Source organism: Danio rerio, chromosome 8 (assembly GCF_049306965.1).
Source record: "Danio rerio strain Tuebingen ecotype United States chromosome 8, GRCz12tu, whole genome shotgun sequence".
Lineage (NCBI taxonomy): Eukaryota > Metazoa > Chordata > Actinopteri > Cypriniformes > Danionidae > Danio > Danio rerio.
In genome coordinates this window covers 14,890,627-14,910,054 of record NC_133183.1, presented here as the reverse complement: position 1 = coordinate 14,910,054, position 19,428 = coordinate 14,890,627, and the positions used below count along the sequence as shown (strand labels likewise).

The following is a 19,428-nucleotide window of genomic DNA, read 5'->3' as shown; positions in this document are numbered from 1 at the left end:
ATAATAATAATAATAATAATAATAATAATAATAATAATAATAATAATATTAGAGTGATTTCTGAAGGATCATCAAGACTGGAGTAATGTAGCTGAAAATTCATCTTTAAAATCACTGGAATAAACTATTAAATTAAATGATAAACTACTTTGAACAGTTATTTTACAGTGCAATAACACTTCACTATTTTACAATTTGTACTGTATTTTATGTATACTGTACTGACCCCTAACTTTTGACCAGTAGTGTAATTCAGACTTATCGTAGCAGATTCTGCGACGTGACTATTGCGGATGTGCACACTGGGATATTGATGCTGAAGCCATATTTTTTTGTCCAATCAGGCAAATCACATATCAACATATATCTCTATAATCCTTCATAATACAGATATGAATAAAACTGTCTGTGCAAGAGCCCACGAGGTGCAGATTTAAGCCTTAGTGCAAAAAAAGCATTTTGAGAAAATAGACTTTAAAACATGTATTGCAATTGAAATTGGTAATGTGTTGCAAAAGATTTGGCTTACATTTGACTTAAAAAAACACTCAAAATCTCCAAAATCAGGTGGATGAAAGAACTGTGTTTGTGCAGTGTGTTCCTCTCACCGGGCACTGGGCTCAGTGGACTCTTGGGGTCGACGTTGGACTCAATGGTAATGACGCCCTCTCTCTCAGGACCCCAGCCCTCTCGACTCTGTGCTTTGACTTTGAAGATGTAGGACTGGTTAGGCAGGAGATCCTGAACCAGCACTGAGTTCTGAGCAGGATTGTTCACCTCGATACGTTTTACGTCACCTAACAGACAAACACAATACAATACAATGAAATAAAAATCAATAAACAACAACTAAAGAATTATTGTATTCTCAATACTGTGTAAATTTATGATTTACAATCTTATTTTTAAAATATTATTATTATTTATTAATATATATAATTTTTTTAATATTGAAAAAGTTGAGAAATAACCCTGATTTTCAAATCACACAAAAAACAAACATTTTTTTATTCTGATCTTCATTTTCGGAAAGAAAAAAGGTCTAACACGGTGTCTAACAACACACAACTCCAGCAACAAACAATTTGGCTTTCTGCACCAAAAGTGATGAGACACGACAGAAACATTCAAATACTGGTAACAGCATCTCCCACTGAAATAGCATAAAGGCTTTTAATCTAATAATACATATTTAACCTCTTTAACGTTATTAATAGAGTACTAAGTGACTGACGTTGTTAATTTACACTCACATTTCTGAATTTAACTTTCAAGCTGTCTGCAGGTTGTTTTATTTTTAAGATCTGAGGTAAACTATCTGCTGCTGCGTTCAGCATTATGGCAATAAATGTCATGTAAAATGATATTTAAACTCACATTAGGAGCATTTAACACTGATTAAAGCACATAATCTCTACCTGAGGTGATCTTTGTCACTGTAGTACATGATGTTGTTCTCTTGCGACTAACAGAAATTTGGCGTGTCGCCTTCATGTGGATGGTTAGGACAAAAACATCTTTTAACACGGAAAAGATAATTTTTATCGCATGTTGTGGCGTCGCTTGAAGTTAGGACACACTTTAAAGAGCCCATATTATGGGTTTTTGAAAATTCCCCTCCATGTAGTGTGTAACACAGCTCTAAGTGAAGTGAAGTATCCAGCTAAGGCTTAAATCTGTAAGAATACAGTGTTTAAAACGGTTGATTCATCTATAAAAGAGTCGACTCATAGTGCTTCAAACGAGTCGCCTTGATACCGAGTCATTAGGTGTTTCGCCATGACGTACGAAGGAAACCAAGTTATTCACGTGTACGCGCAAACCCGGGAGATTTCAAACCTGAGGCCCCGCCCTCTGACGCAGAAACCCAGACACACACACACACACACCCACAAACACACGCACACAAACATGCCGGTCGATTGAAGTCACACTGCAGATGGATATTATATCGAGTCTCTACCCAAAGACGAAACATCAGCATTATAGCCAAGCAGTTGGAAACTACTGGAAACTTCTGGAAACTACATGCTACAAAGAATACTTCATCTGAGTTTGTTAAAGGAAGGATCAGTAAAGAGTAACTTACTGATGGACGTCAGGATGGGTTTCCATTTCTCAAGTGTAAGTACTTGCGATTAAAGTTGTTGCCTCGTTGACTCTGGCTTGCAAATGTATTTAGTTGTGATTTGTTACTTGTAACCGAGTGTACTGTATCAGGTTAACTGGCTATATTCTCTTATCGCGTGCAAAGTCACGTTAAAAACGCGACGCGTGCTGCTTTGTTTATGGAGCTCCGTGGTAGAGGTCTACATACCCGCGGCTGTCCCCGCGCCAGATTTCTGCGGCGCGGTAATAAATTTCCGAATAAATCGCGGGAGCGGTCGGTAACGGGTTTAATTTGGGACGGGAGCGGGCTGTCTAGCAATATCACGGATCTTGCTATGCGAATGAGAAAGATGTGTCTGCTTGGTGCTTGTGTGTATGTGTGTTAGTGCGCACGCGCGCGTATGAGAGAGAGAGAGAGAGAGAGAGAGAGAGAGAGAGAGAGAGAGAGAGAGAGAGAGAGAGAGAGAGAGAGAGAGAGAGAGAGAGAGAGAGAGAGAAACCTGGCGGGTGCGGGCGGAAGCGTTGTCGTCCGGAGGTGTGTGTGTGGCAGCTAAAATCCACGCCTACACTATCGAGCGTGTATGAACTGTGATTACTTTTTATATTGCTGATTAGCTATTGGGCATTTCACTCTCTGACTGAAGGCAGTCGACCAATCGCGACAGACTGTCATCGGTCCAATCAGCGCAGATTAGCTTCGCGCTAAGGAGGGGTTTGGGAACAAATGAATCACTGGATGATTCATACGGGAGTCGCTGGGATAATTAGGTAAAAATAAATGCAGATTATAAGACCATGAAAGTGTTTTTTGACCTTGCATGCATATTAGACTGTTGTTGGAGACCCTTACAACCAAGATATGACCCTAGTTCATGTATAATATGGGCTCTTTAAAGCTCTAAATAACAAAATTTCTATTTTAAGTTTTGAAGAAATGTTCTCACTATAGATTAAAACATTTTACCATATCTAAAAAAAATCCAAAGAAACTGAGAACTAGTACCGATCTACCTTATACTTGGACTACGCAAGGTGCATAGGGGCCCGCAAGTTACAGAATGCAATACAGTTAGAATGTGGTCATCATAATCAGTTAAAAGTCCATGTGAACCGGAAATTTTATTTCAGTATGTTGATATACTTCCATCTGAAACTGAATATTGAGTAGAGATATTGCATGTCATTCCCTCATAGCAAGCTAACGGTAATAGCTAAAGGCATCAAACTGATGACAACACAAGGACCGGCACTCCAAACACGTAAGAAAATGGGCAGAATTTGATTGAAGATTACCAACACTTTTTTTTTTTTAGTGGATTGACTTGTTTACCTAAAGAATAACAAAGTGCGCTAGCAAGCATAAACATAATGTTTTATTTAACACAGACTTTTACCCATAGTGTCGAAAACAGTTTTATTTTAACATTGACCAAGTCTAACATGTGTGAATGAGAAAAGATGTTTCACCTCCATTGATGAGCTGGTAAAGGACGCAGTATCCCAGTACATCAGACTCGCAGTGTGGCTCCTGCCAGCTCACTTTGAGAGCCGTGTGGCCCAGAGCTGAAAACACCAGTCTGCTGGGAGTCGCGGGAACACCCGGGGTGAAGCGCGATTCTGAGGGCACGAGCAGTTCACAAGGCACAATGTCAAACCGCAGAACACACACATTTCATTTTGCAGCCACAGATTGCTTGATTGGTTCAGCATTGGGAAAACAGCGGGGAATTGGCTGAGGTGTGTCAGTGTGTAAGTAAAAGCAGAGACGCTACAAACTTCCTACATAGTTCAGTAGTTTGACAGTAGCTCAGCTGTTTTTATTGATACTTTTCCTGTGACTAGCTAATGCTCACAAGCATTTTTGATAAACTGTATTTTGTTCTTGCCAGGTGAACTAGACAATAATCATACATGTTTTCATAAATTTGTTTTGAATGTGTTCATTTAAAAAAAAAAAGATTTTAGTTAATATCATTTTTAAAGTAATTCTAATGCTTTTATCCTCAGTGTTTTTTTTCCAGATTAAATATTGTTATTATGATGATTCAGCAACTTTTACAGTAATTAAACAGTGTCTTGGTAAACTGATGAATTGATACATATTGAAAGATGATTTTAGCTTATAATAACTGAATATCCTATAAGAGTCAAAATCAAGTATAATAGATGTAGATTTAAAAATAATGCAATTTAAAAAGTACCATATACAGTTGAAGCCAGAATTATTAGCCCTCTTGTTTATTTTCCCCCCCAATTTCTGTTTAAGATTTTTCAACATGTTTCAAAACATAATAGTTTTAATAACTTATCTCAAAAACTGATTTACTTTATCTTTGCCATGATGACAGTAAATAATATTTTATTCAATATTTTTCAAGACACTTCTATACAGCTTAAAGTGACATTTAAAGGCTTAACTAGGTTAATGAGGTTAACTAGGCAGGTTAGGGTAATTAGGCAAGTTATTGTATAACAGTGGTTTGTTCTGTAGGCTATTTAAAAAATATATAGCTTAAAGGGGCTTAATAATTTTGACCTTAAAATGGCTTTTGAAAAATCAAAAACTGCTTTTTTTTCTAGCAAAAATGAAACAAACAAGGCTTTCTCCAGAAGAAAAAATAATATCAGACACTGTGAAAATTTCCTTTCTCTGTTAAACATCATTTGGGAAATATTAAAAAAATAAAAAAATTCAAAGGGGGGCTAATAATTCTGACTTCTACTGTATGTATTTAGTAATCACATTTAAAATGTTAAAGGTGCAGTAGGTGATTGTCTTCAGAAGCATGTTTTGTTGTGCTGGTTGAAAGTCTTCACATTCCAATAGTAATGGTTAAAGTAAATGATCTGATTGTATTTATTTGTATTTTTATATTTTGGATAAGGCATAAGACTAAAAATGTTCATCCAATTAAATACTATTTAATAGCATTTAATTCCCATAATTCTGATAAATAGCTCAAACTGTCTGTCAGCAAATGTATATCAAATTTTATTTTTTATTTTTAAAATAAAGACATCTGCTGAATGCATCAATTTTATTAAATTATAATTATGTTTAACACTATTCGATAATCTCAATCTTCTAGTGTCAAAATAATTACACAAATTAAGAAATTGAAAAAAAATTGAAGACCACCATTGTTAAAATGCAACATATGTATTTATATAAATTTAATAGAGAATGGTACATTTATAATATTATGACATAATAAAATATTCATTCATTCACCTTTGGCAACTGCCATAATATAATATAATATAATATAATATAATATAATATAATATAATATAATATAATATAATATAATATAATATAATATAATATAATATAATATAATAATATAATATAATATAATATAATATAAAATAATATAATATAACATAATATAATATAATATAATATAAAATAAAATAATATAATATAATATAATATAATATAATATAATATAATATAATATAATATAATATAATATAATATAAAATTAAATAATATAATATTATATAATATTATATAAAATAATATAATATAATATAATATAATTAATATAAAATAAAATAATATATTATAATATAATATAAAATAATATATTATAATATAATATTATATACTATTATATAAAAAAAATAAAATAACATAAAATAATATAATATAATATAATATAATATAATATAATATAATATAATATAATATAATATAATATAATATAATATAATATACAAAGTTTAATAAAAGTATTTAATTTTGATCTAAAACAAATAATAATAAAAATAACATTTTATACTGAATGTATACCAAAACTTTTATATATGATTTGACCACTTTACATTGACATCTAGTTTCAAAGTAGCCTCCCATGATGCACTGGTGGTTGTTTCCAGGTTCACTCACCCTGAAGAACACTATCCAGGTTCAGCAGAGCATCGTTGATATCTTCAGACTGAGTACGAGCTCTGGAGCTCAAGCTGTAGCTGGTAGATGTAGTCTGGCTGAAGCTAGAGACCCCTGAGAGGCAGCCAAGCCACGGCAGGGTGTGGAGGGAAAGGGTTGGCAGGCAGCCGTCGCATGACGAGAAATCAGCAGGGGAAAAATGTGTAGAGAAAAGACAAATGGGAGAAGGAGGAGGAGGAGAAAAAGAAGAGCGGGGATGAAGCGAGAGTCAGCCGAGGATTCTTGCCAAAAGCTGCACCTTGCCAGGCATTACATCAAATTTGATTGGTTTTGAAATTATGTGGAGGCAGATCTATCAAGCTCACATTACCTAAATTGTCCAAAAGTCCACCAGACAGGTTTCCCATTACGATTGAGTCCCTCACACCATCACCTTCTGTGTAATGCCTGTTTTCAGAGCGTTTTCTCAGGATCACGTCTTCTTTGAGAAGTCCACCGTCTCTTACATCATATCTGTGTGTAGTTGAGCCTCCTGATTGATAGAAAACAAGGATGAACTGATGAACTGTGCATTTAAAGCATATGAAGTAATTTAAAGGATGATTCATGAGCCCTTTCTGTCATCAATTATAAATCACTATTCCAAACCAAATTTTTGGTTTCAGTGAAACACAAAAATAGATGCTCTAAATGATATTATTCAGTGCTAATCCTGTCTAAAATGAATACAGACAGGAAAGAAACACTAGATGAAAAGTCCTGTCTGTGCTCCCCAAGAGAATCAATTGGTTTGTATAACAGACCACAATGTACTTTCTTTATTATCTTAAAACACACTTTTATTGAATACTCACCGAATATTTACCACCATAAATACCAGTCTGCTGTGTATGCAAAGCTATTAAAGGATTTCTGAAACATACTTTCATGTTACTTTTGATGCTTAATCTGTTGTTTTGGATGGTATAATCAGTGTTGCCAGATATAGCTGACTTTTCCAGCCCAAAATGTGCAAAACCCGCACAAACGCACAAAAATAAAATAAAAAATCTGCTCAAAAAAATCTGACAATATTTTTTCTTCAGAAGAAAGTTTATTTGTATTATTTCGGCTGGAATAAAAGTAGTTTTTAATTTTCTAAAAACCATTTTAAAACCCATTTCAAAATTATTAGCCCTATTAAGCTACTTTTTTTTCAGATAGTCTACAGAACAATCCATCATTATACAATAACTTGCCTAACTACCCTAACCTGCCTAGTTAACCCAATTAACCTAGTTAAACCTTTAAACGTCACTTTAAGCTGTAAAGAATATCTAGTCAAATGTTATTTACTGACATCATGGCAAAGATAAAATAAATCCATTATTAGAAATGAGTTATTAAAACTATTGTTTAGAAATGTGTTGTAAAAAATCTTCCCTCCATTAAACAGAAATTGGTTGGAAAAAATAAACAAGGGGGGCTAATAATTTAAGAGGGCTAATAATACGGACTTCAACTGTTTACATATTAGATTAATATTTAATTTAATTTTAATTCATTTCATTTGAAATTAACCTGGTTACTTTAACTGTCATAATTTTAACCACACAGTAACCAACACCAGCAGTCACAGAACCACAACATAACTGGAACGCATCGAAACACTGCTCACTCTCACCCACACACTGCACTTAATGTTATGTAGATTACACTACCTATTAGAGTATGTTTTACTTTCGAAATGGGGTATAAATTCATCCCATTTGCCATTTTAAATTCTTTTGAAAATAATTAGGCACTGCTTGTCAATCGCACAATGCTTCTATGTTTGTTCCTGCTGTCAATTACGGGGAAAAAATGATTGATAAAACTGTCATGATAAACCTCTGTCAGTTTAACTGCGTGATGCGCGTACACAAGAAGGGGCGCCATATTTGTCAAATAACACACAACTTTCCTTCACCTACTCTTGCCTACTCTAAGATATCTCACACGGTTTGCGATGTGCACTGGTCACTGCTAACTGAATGGAGTAAGACCACACAGTTATGTTTCAAAAGTTTGGGAGTGAAGTTAGGCACCTGACGCAGGTAGGTCACGTGACCATGACAAAATGGCAGATGTAGTATACCCGAACTCCATTCATGCTTCTCACATTCATACCGTATTAAACTGTATAGAACGTACTTTTCTAACGGCCAAGTAGTACATTTAAATTCAAATGCAGTACCTACTGAGGAGTAGGCACCATGCAGTTTTCATTTTGGTAATAAAGAAAATTTTGGGCACAATTTATTTCTCCCAATAATCATGTTATAGCCTGATTCAATGATTGTCACAACTGATGTTTTGCTTAAAAAGTCCTCAGTTATGCTGCGTAATTAAGAATACTGTGCAATTATAGCAAATCATAATGCTAAAATGAACTCGTGTTATTCTGATACCTTTGCCAGAGATGTACGTTGTGGTGGAGCTGTTGTTGGTCACATTGGTACGCGGTGTGGAATGGCTGTATGTGGTTGAGGAAGAGCTGATGTTGCGGGAGAGGGAACCACCTCCTCCTCCAGGAAACAAGAAATTCTGTTCCCACTTTCCGTTCACGAACTGATCTGCAAAGACACGAGAGAAACGACAACATCATGAACTAGCATGCCGAAATCAGTTCTTCATAATTGATGTTAGCGCTCCAGATTAGCGCTTTGAACTGCGGTCCAGAGGACGGAATCAGCTCAACAGACCCAAACTGCAGAAAGCCTTGCAAATCAGACAAAAGACACAATATTTTTATGCAATTAGCTACATTAAGCAAGAGATTTGATGCAAATTAGCACTCTCAGACTTGTGATGCTAATTAGCACTCAAACGGGTTTGATAGCACAGCAGTGGGTTGATGTTGGGTCTAGATGGCATGCAGTCTGCCAGGGACAGGTCTTCACCTTGTGCCAGGGTCTGGGCAAGATTGTCGCTGACATCCGTGGATGGGCTCAGGCGGTGGGGGATGATGTCAGCAGGCAGTTTCCAGGACACTTTACGCAGATCCAGGTCCGAACCGACTAGCTTAACATGCTTCCAGCGTGAGCCTTCAGTTATCATGTGGGGGGAAGCAAGCAAGGCAGAGGATGTGTGGGCTGTCCATGCTCAGTTTAATTCACCCCAAATATGAACTGTCAATGCTTACTAATGAGCTAACGTCTCTGAAACCTGTATGACTTTATAAAACACATAAGGAGACATGGCTAAATGCTGATAGTCCAATAGTAATATAGTATTATTGTTTATATTCATTCATTCATTCCTTTTCTTTTGGTTTAGTCTCGGATTTATCAGAGGTCAGAATGACTTAACAACTATTCCAGCATATGTTTTATGCAGCATATGCCTTTCCAGCTGCAACCCAGTACTGGGAAACACCCATAAACTCTCACATTTACTTATACACTAAGGCCAATTTTATTTACCCAACTCACCTATACCGGACTGTGAGGGAAAACCAGAGAACCCGGAGGAAACCCACACGAACACAAAGAGAAAATGCAAACTCCACACAGAAATGCCAACTGGCCTAGCTGGGACTCGAACCTGTGACCTTCTTGCTGTGAGTCGAACGTTCTAACTACTGAGCCACCGTGCCGCTCTGTTTATATTCATGATATGTAAAAAAAACAAAAAAACAATACAAATAAGATGACATGACACACAATTCAGTGCCATTACTGTATATATGAGTGGTAAACTATTATTATCAATAATTATAACTATAAAATAACTATTTGTTTCATTCATACTCAACACCAGAGGGAACCGAATGGTGAGAAGGTAAGACTCATAGGTGTAATAGAAATTAAAAAATCCTTTAATAAATCCAGATAGAAATATGCAGGCATGTGCAGAGTGGAGGCTTTGGGTGCTTGAGCACCAGCCCTTTGTTTGCCTTGTAGAAAAAGTAGCCCCTCAAAAGGGTCTCTACATCCCCGCTCATCACTTCACATCACGATCACGCACCCCCAAACAACCCCACCCTTCACTTCGCAATCACCACCCTGGCCCTTCACTTCGAGCCTCTGCCTTTCTAAAGGTCTCTACACGGCATTGGAAATGTGTGACTAATGAAATCTAAAAAGAATCAACACATAGAATAGTATATAGTTTGTGTTCGTTCATGGGATAATTCCGAAAATAACCTAAAATTAACCTATAAAGATAGAAAAAAAGTCTTGGTTGTTTTAGGTGTGTAACCCTCATGCCTGAAATACTGATTGATGACATTTTTTTTATCCAGGAAGATATTCAGCATTTTATAACCTTGTATTTTATTCTGTTTCTTACACAAAACCAAGTGACTTTAAAAAACTTGAAACAGACCATGAGCCAAATTGACCATAATTGACCATATTCATTTATTTTCCTTCATCTTAGTCTCTTTAATTATTAGGGGACACCCCATACTCTCCACATGCGCACACATACACTACACCTATTTTAGTTCATCCATTTAACCTATACCGCATGTCATTGGACTGTGGGGGAAACCAGAGCCCCCAGAGGAAACCTATGCAAACATGGAAAGAACATGCAAACTTCACACAGATATGCCAACTGGCCCAGCCACAACTCGAACAAGTGAGCTTTTTGCTGTGAGGCCACAGTGCTAACCACTGCGCCACTGTGTCACCCCCACCATAACTATAAATGTCCATTCCAAATCAGTGTCAGAAAGTAATAAAGTCATACAGTTTGTGACAACCTGAAAGACATTAAATGATGACAGAAGTTTCATATTTGGGTGAACTATTTCTTTAAAAACCAGAGTCAGGCAAGAAGGAAGGAAGAAAAGGTAGGAAGCTGATGTCTTCTGAGCCCATCCGTGATGCTAGGGATACTTAGTTTAACTAGCAATGCAAAGTAAATAGCCTTCTTGCCAAATAAAACCCAAAGAATCCCAAGTCTCTCAAACTTTCATAAAGAGCCCAATAACCCAACCACAAAGCCAAAAAAGAAGAAAAAGACATTGATGACAATGGCAAAGGCAAGTGCTTGTGGAGTTTTAGGTGGAAAGGAGACTAGAAAGGACCTTTCAATTTCAACAGGAGCTGCATACAAATGATGTAAACACATCATTCTTATACGCCACACTGGGAAGCATATGACCATGTCTGACTGCTATTGACCAGTGGTTTCTACAGGTCAATGTAGCACAAAATGCTATGGAAATAGCATAAATGTTCAGGCATGCGATGCAGACAAAATCTTGTTTCGATGAGCAAAATCTTGTTTCAGTTCCCTAATGAAAAGACTAGCATTGTTAGGCATCCTGTTTTCCAAGAGATGCATGGCCATCCAGTTTACCCATGCTGTACACCATAGTGATGGTCTACCAGTTAAACAAGCATTAAACATCCTTGACCACCATGGAAATATAGCCTGGTCTTTTCAGCAGGGATGTTCAACAAATACAAAAGTTTGAGGTCGGTAAGATTGTTTTTTTTTTTCTTTTCTTATGGACACCAAGGTTGCATTTATGTGATTTATTGTGACAATTTATTACAATATACACTTTTTTCCTTTTAATTCATTACTCATTCAGTGATTAACATCAGAAGTTAATCTGTGCAAACTTTGTGCTCAAGAAACATCTATTTTTATCTTAAATTTTGAATCAAAGGGCTCTATTATACACGACGCAATAAGGCGGAAGACTTGTTTGGTGCAATTTGTAGCTATTTTCAGACCAGTGCAATCTTAATTTTCACGTTTTGCACCCTGTTGTTTAAATAGCAAATTCCTTTGCACCATTTTGTGGACTCATAGGCGTGCTGGTCTAAAAAAGGGGTGTGCTAAAGTGCATTGTTGGTGCGTTGCTATTATTAAGAATTTGTATAATGTTATTTTGCATTTGCATAATGTTATTATTAGTAGCAGTATTATTTCTTATATGCATTTTTATATTTGTTTTAATAAAAACAAGTTTAGATTTGTCCACCTTTCGGGTTTTGGAGACGCATCACCATATAGGGCATAAGAATAGGACGTGTGCTTGAATACAACACAGTTTTGGACCACACTGTTATTATTGCTCAAAATCTTTGTGCTTAACAAATGAAATTAAATATGTAGGCTAATGGATGTCTTTAGTGGAGTGTGTACAACACCGTTTCCTTATCCACAAAAGTAAAGGAGTAAGTGTAAAAGTAAAGAGAAAGAGAAAGTAAAGAGGCCGAATGGATGAGGCTCATTCTTTATCCTAGCGATGCAGATGGTCTGTTTAACTGTTTTCTCGCTATTGAAGCATTCAGTTTTTTCACTTACAAAGTCCGCCATGTAAATAGCAAATGCACCATGGTGTGACGCAACCGACTCTTAAAGGGAATGGGAGATGAGACTCTGATTGGTTTAACGCACATTATGCGCAAAACACACCCAAAACTCATTAAGAGAATAAGCACAAGCCTGTTAGACCATGCGCCAGAGGTATTGTTCCGTCCTTAAAATAGCAAAAGTGGATTCGGACAAGCCCTTAATGCTTTTGTGCCATGTGCTTTAGACTTTGCGCCTATAATGTTAAAATAGAGCCCAATGTCTTTACTGTCACTGTTGTTGGTTTAATGCACATAATTTAAAACATCCATGCAGAACAAAAATGGTTATTTCTGTCAAACTGACCCCAAAGTTTTGACAACGTCACCAGATGACAATTGACACCCACCATCAGACAGATCTGTGACGCTAGGCCTCAGGCTGCTCGTTGGGGATCGCAGGACTTCATTACTGTACATCAGATAGCTGTCGTACTCTTCGCCAGCTTCTGCATCCACGATGGGAATGTCGGGAATGATGGGAACTGTAGAGTTGATGTAAACCAAAACAAACAGCACAATCAATCACAGTCAGTACAAAAGTGGCAGCTAAAATCAAAGCAGGGTTCCCACGCTTTCATGAACAGCAAATTCAAGGACGTCTTAAAGCACCATTAATTTTAAATCAAGCACTTTTGTAATTCATAACTCTGCATATGTAGCACCATGAAAGTCCTTACTGTACTTAACATTTCACTTACTAGACTGGGTACATAAGTCTGAAGATGCTCTGTGTAGATATTAAACAAGAGTTTTATAACCCAGTTTCTCTGATTAATTTACTTGACCAGAAAATTCCCAAATTCCCTACAAGGTCAAATAAAACCCATTTATTATTATTAATAATTATTATTATATTAGAGCTGTCAAATCATGGTCACAGATCAGAGGATCTCTTAAGTACAACCAGTACTTGCCTATTTCATCCACACTGACCAGTAATACAAATTTTTACCATATTTATATGGGCTCTCAATTTGGTAGCTGGATAAATATGGGAATATAAAGGATATATGATCTCTTCCATAAGGATATTTTTATGTCATTTGAGGAGTTACATTTCAAGCATAATATCCCTAAAAATGATTTCTTTAAATATCTGTAGATAAGACATTTCATTCATACTAGACACAGCAGTCTTACCTTAAATAGCTCTGATTTCTTTTTACATAAATTCTTTCTTAAAAATGCTGAAGTTAAGCACTTTATTTCCAAATTTTACTCCATTATAAACCAGTATAAAGCAGACAATCTGATTTCATTGCAGAAGACATGGAGTTAGAACTTAAAATGTGACATTGATGAAAATGTGTGGGATAATATTATCAGACTCCCTTGAATATTTCAGTCTGCAACAGATTTAAAGAAATGCAACTTAATATTGTACTTACATATCCCCAAATAAATATAGTAAAATAAATAACACTGTTTCACCTCAATGTCTAAAATGCAATCATAGCATTGGCTCGTTCTTTCTTTGTCTTTGGGAATGTTCTTTGATTGCTGATTTTTTAAATGATGTTTGTGACAAACTGTCCATAATACATAAACAGTAGGTTACAGCCTCCCTATTAATGTGCTTACTAGGTGTTCTGAAAAATACTGTATACAGTTTATGTTCTACTCATTGCTGTGTATAAAACTCATTTTGAAGAATTCAATCAAAATAAATAAAATAAACAATAAAATAACATTTTTCTTACACTTAGTATTAAAATGTCAGAAGAAAGAACTTTAGCAAAATTGTTGAAATCAATACTGGTGATTTTCAAATGCATTTTCTGAAATATTGATAAAATGTGCATTATTTGTCAGTGTTATTTCTTTTTTTGACAATTGGAAGAATTGTTGAAATCAAACCATAAACAAATGTAGTTTTAAATTTAAGTCAAGCCCTTTCAAACCCCTGTGTTTGTTTTTTAGTACTTTCCAGGCCTCGAATCCATATGTCTTAAATTCATTCTCTTTATTCTCCATTTCCACCTGGGGATAATCTTCACGAGGCCCTCAGACTATGCAAAGTCACTGATTGGATCCAAGACCAGCGACGAGATGATCCCAAGGTTTCCATATCCTGGACCAGGCCGTAACCTGAGCAGCTGCTGTGGTGGTCATGGAGGAGTGGAGAGCATCAGACTAATTCCAGTGACGCTTCAGGGACAGAGGAGTCTTCGCTGAGGCCAGCTTCCAGCCTCCGCCACTGAGTCTGCAGCTCTGCATAAGACGTTTGGCCAGCGGTGAAATTAAATTGATCGTGCCAAACTGAGTATGGTTTCTCTCAAGGTTTTTTTTTTCTTCACTTTTGCCAATCGGTAAAGTTTTTTTCCTTCTTCGCTGTGGCCTCTAGCTTGCATGGTTTGGAATCGGTAAACCACACTGAACTGAGCTAAACTGAATTGAACTGAACACTAAAAAAACTGAACTACACTGGTCCAATATATCATGACCATTAATGTGAAGCTGCTTTGACACAATCTACAATGTAAAAGCGCTATACAAACAAAGGTGTACTGAATTAAATATCTGAAATTCAAGTACTTTTAAGTACTTTCAAGAAGTGTGGGAACCCTGTCAGTGTCACCCCATTTTTGTGAGACGCTTACTTGACATGGGTCTGGTAGGCTGTGATGCCAGGTTGATTGTGGCTTCTCTGTATGGGCCCCAGCCCACCTTATTGCTGGCACGCACTTTATAACAGTAGGTCTGAGAAGGTTGCAGGTTCTCAATGAGCAACATGCGCTTTTTAGGGTTGTCAATCATCACCTTCTTAGGAGGTCCTGTAGGCTCTGAACAAAAAAAAAAAAATAGACATATACAATCAGAGAAGCTTTCACTCCCAAAACTGATGCACAGAATATATATTTTAAGGCTCTTACTCTTGTCCTCGTTAATGGGCATGTAGATGACCTCATAGCCAGTGATGATACCATTGGCTTCTGCTGGCTCCGCCCAACTAACCTGAGTAACAGTAGGGCTGATGACGTTGAAAGCCAGACGACCAGGTTCACCAGGTACTGGAAGGTTAAAACAATATACAGTGGGTGACACTTTAAAATGAGCATTAAAGGGTAAGTTTACCCAACAGTGAAAATTCTGTTATTTATTACTCTCCCTCATGTTGTTTCAAACCATTTGTTTATTTTCAGAATACATATTAAGATATTTTAGATTAAATTTGAGAGCTCTCTTTTATCCTTCAGAGAGAGAAAAGCTCCTGACTCATTCAAAGTCCAGAAAAATAACCAAAAACCATATTCAGAGACCATATGGCTTTTTTGGGGCCATTGCTGTCTATGGAGGATCAGTGAACCCTCAGATTTCCTCCAAAATATCTTAATTTGTGTTTTGAAGATGAACGAAGGTCCCGGAAGGTAACCAATTAAAATCTAAAAAAACTCAAACAATGCCTTACTATCCTCCAGGGTTTGGCATTGGATGATATCACTGTAATTGCCATCTCCAAGTGCATTGTAGCCACAAACACGCATCTCGTAATCACAGTATGGATCGAGATTTGTCAGCTCGGCTTGAGGCGTCTTCACATCCATAAATTTAGCTTTATCTTCGGGGTCTCCATAAATCCAGTACTTCACCTGCAATAACAGCAATAGCAGCTCAAATGGCATGGTAAACATCTTTCAACTGCCTATTTAAGTAAGCTAATGTTTATCTGAAAACTATTATAATAAAACACTGCAATAATTATAATTCATAAGCAAACCCTTGAAGAAAAATCACACAAACTTCAATTATGGAATCATAGCTGTTCTGTAGCATTGTGCCGCCAGTGTAACGCCATGTTAGTAGGTTTACTGCCCAGTGAAAATGTGTATGTTAAATGTGATGTACTGTACTGTAAGTAGCTATAGATAAAAGTGGCTACCAAATGATTGAATGAATGAATGATTGAATGAATGAATGAATGAAATCACACATGAAATCACACATTTTTTTTCATATAAAAAAAGTTATAGATTAAAAAGCTTGTCATTTATGTGTGAGTTTAACATATTGAACATAAGACGCTCCTGTGGTGTTTCTAAAAAGAAAAATGGCTAAAAAAAACAGCCCAATATCAAGCTAACCTGTCATTTCATGTCACATACACTGTTATTCAAAAGTTTGTGGTCAGTGATGTTATACAGAACAAAAAATGTCCTATTATTTAGAAAAGACACAGTAATGATACTGGTTATATTGGTCATAAAGTAAACACTTAGGAACTGCTTAAAGGCTTCACACATTTCACACTCTTCATTTACAGTTTGTTCATTTACGGATACCGTTGTTTATTTTTTGATAAATAAATTCTACAGATGTACACAATAAATAAATAAATAAATAAATAAGTCAAAAAAGGATCTATATATGCAGTAGATATTATTTGACAAGATCTACCTTGTAACCATTGGCATTTTGGCTGGGTTTCCAGTTCAGGCGGATGTTTTTAGGGCCGGTAGCAACGGCTTTAATGTTGGCTGGAGAATAGAGGCGTCCTCCGGGGGATGTGGCTGTTTGAGTAACATATTCCATCTTCTGGAAATCCTGATTTTTACCATCCCCTGAAATGTTCAAATGCAAATAATAATTATCATTTCTAGTATCTGCTGATTATCTACCTTTTTCCTACTGCCAAAATGTTTAAGTAACTTATATTAAACTGTAAACAATCTGCAATGTTTTAAAAAAAGGGTGACGACAAGTTTGTTATAACTTTCCTCAAAGTTTATCAATTTGAAAATTTTAAAAAATAATTTATTAGAATAAACAAAATGACTTTTAGCAGACCACACACAACCCCAAAAAACTCACGAATCTTCGCATGGCAATTTGGACTATTACTTTACTGTATGGAATATAAAGAGGACAATTTGTAGGAATAAAACAGTGAACTCAAAAGAGTTTCGGCCTTAGATATGCATGTAATGCTAATGTCTTGATAAAATAACCAAGCATAAATAATTTTAAGATGGATAAAAATGAAGCATAAAGCCAGATGCATTGCTCGTTCTCATTTTTCAATATGAATATGGATTATTTTAGCAGAACTTTCCTAAACTGAAAGTGCAACCCATAATTTGAAGGTGGATAGGAGCGTCAGTTACCCAATAAAACATGAACTAAAGTAAGAAAAAAAGGTTTTGCATTTGCATTGCACTTTTCTTTCCACCTCACCTCGACCGTCGGTGACGATCACCTCCGTGGTCTTCCTCTTTCCGATAATTGCATTGTTGCTTGGGTCTAATAGTTCCAGGTTAAATTTCTCAGGTATGATGGGAGATGGATGTGTACGAGGATTGATGAGGATATTTTTTTCAGCTTCACCGGGTGCAAATTTGAGAGGGCTGGAGATGTCGAAGCGCGAGGCCTTGTTGGTGCGCCAGTGCACAGTGGCCGGAGTCTCCCGGTTTCCAGTGCGTTCCACCGGGATGGTGTAGAGCGAGTCGGTGGTACTGAAAGTTTGAGTACTCTTCTTAAACGCCATAACACTGGATTCTGTGAGGAGACACGAGCTTGTTTAGATTTAGTTTAAAGAGCCTCTATTATGGGTTTTTAAAAAATGACCTTCTATGCAGTGTGTTACACAGCACTAAGTGAATGAAAACATCCAGCTGAGGTTTAAATCTAGTGCAGCATGTTTAAAACGACTGATTCATCTCAGAGTCAAATAAATGAATCATATTGGGTTTGGATCTTTTGCTTGAACGCATCGACGTCGACAGTTCATCACAAAATATGTGATCGCGTCTATCCCTTCACACACTAGAGGAGCGCGGGGGATCACAGGACTGATCATGATGAGAAGATGACAATCACTGACAGATGGAGATTCAGCTGTCGGGAATAAAGGGTTAAAGTTCACTTTTACAACAACACCACAATATAGCCAACCAAGTGCTGTGTTTGTTCCTGCCATTTTTCAGATTTTTGATACAGTAACCTATGCTGCAATGTGGGATTTGTCCGCCGTTTTCTATTGAAGGAGCAGCAGAGACTATTATGTATGAGACTTTGTCAGCACTGATTTAGTTCATATGGACTAGTTTTTTTTTTCCTCAGGATCATAACATGTAAGTGTAATTAAAATTGTTGCCTCGTTTTGTTTAATAGTGTGTTGTAAATAGTAATTGCTCCACGCGGCTTGTAAGGTATCTCTCAGGTTGAGTCTGTATGGGCGATTCACATATAGCGTCCAAAACTATGTTGAAAACGTGATGTGTGCTTCCTTTACTGATTTAAAAGTTTTTTTGAACTCCGAAATAGTTCTAAAATAGTTCAACTTTTGCCACTCTGTGGATTAATACTGAATGTGTGTCGTTGTTATTACTTGGGGTTAGGGCTAAATGTCGAGTAATATGCTGGTGTTTAACTGCATTGCTTTATTGGGCTCTCACATACTCTCTGCTACGTAGCTGTGGTGGTCATTTCTTCTCACTGTCTCACGCTGAACCCAGCCGACCAATCCCAACAGACTGGGTTATCGGACCAATCAGCGCAGATTAGCCACACGCAATTGAGTGGTTTGGAAACAAATGAATCGCTGAACGAATCTTGGAGTCTTTGGGATAATTAGGTAAAAATAAATGCATATTGGAAAACAATGAAAGTGTTTTTTGACCTTGCATGCATATCAGCCTGTTGTTGGAGACCCCCAAAACCAAAATATGACCTTTTATAATGCAAAATAGGGGCTCTTTAAAGGAATAACAACAAACTGTCCTTCAAGATATTGAAGCAAAATTATATGGATGTTACATTTGGAGTACAAAAAATCAAAACATAAATTAACATAGAAAGTATATGTTAACATTATATTGAAACATCTGTTTATATTTTCCAAAACAACTAACCACAGAGTTATCGAACGCAAAAAAATATCAACCTGTAATTATTTTTTACCTTTCAAATGAGGAAAATAGTCATGCTTTATTGATGTGAGCAAAAAAGTTAGCGAGTTTAAAGTATACAACATACTTTGTAGAAATTCTGTGAGTTAAATCGCACAACCCAAAAGAAATAATGCTATTTAAAAGGGTAAGAGTCGGCTCTCTATAGAGCAAAATTGATTGATTTTATTTTAGGTGACAT

General features: G+C 36.2%; 1 protein-coding gene across 8 annotated transcripts in view; it reads right to left on the bottom strand.

Moving 5' to 3' along the window:
• itgb4 (integrin, beta 4) overlaps nucleotides 1-19,428 on the bottom strand; it is a 57,698-nt gene that overhangs the window by 7,349 nt on the left and 30,921 nt on the right. For 3 of the 8 annotated variants that reach the window (XM_073909163.1, XM_073909164.1, NM_001024386.1), the window contains 10 exon segments: nucleotides 17,515-17,835; nucleotides 16,738-16,901; nucleotides 15,752-15,932; nucleotides 15,216-15,353; nucleotides 14,943-15,125; nucleotides 12,690-12,824; nucleotides 8,431-8,595; nucleotides 6,372-6,533; nucleotides 3,577-3,726; nucleotides 609-797 (listed from right to left, as the gene is read on the bottom strand). In XM_073909163.1, coding sequence (XP_073765264.1) covers nucleotides 609-797; nucleotides 3,577-3,726; nucleotides 6,372-6,533; nucleotides 8,431-8,595; nucleotides 12,690-12,824; nucleotides 14,943-15,125; nucleotides 15,216-15,353; nucleotides 15,752-15,932; nucleotides 16,738-16,901; nucleotides 17,515-17,835 — 1,788 coding nt within the window. 8 annotated transcript variants of the gene reach the window in all.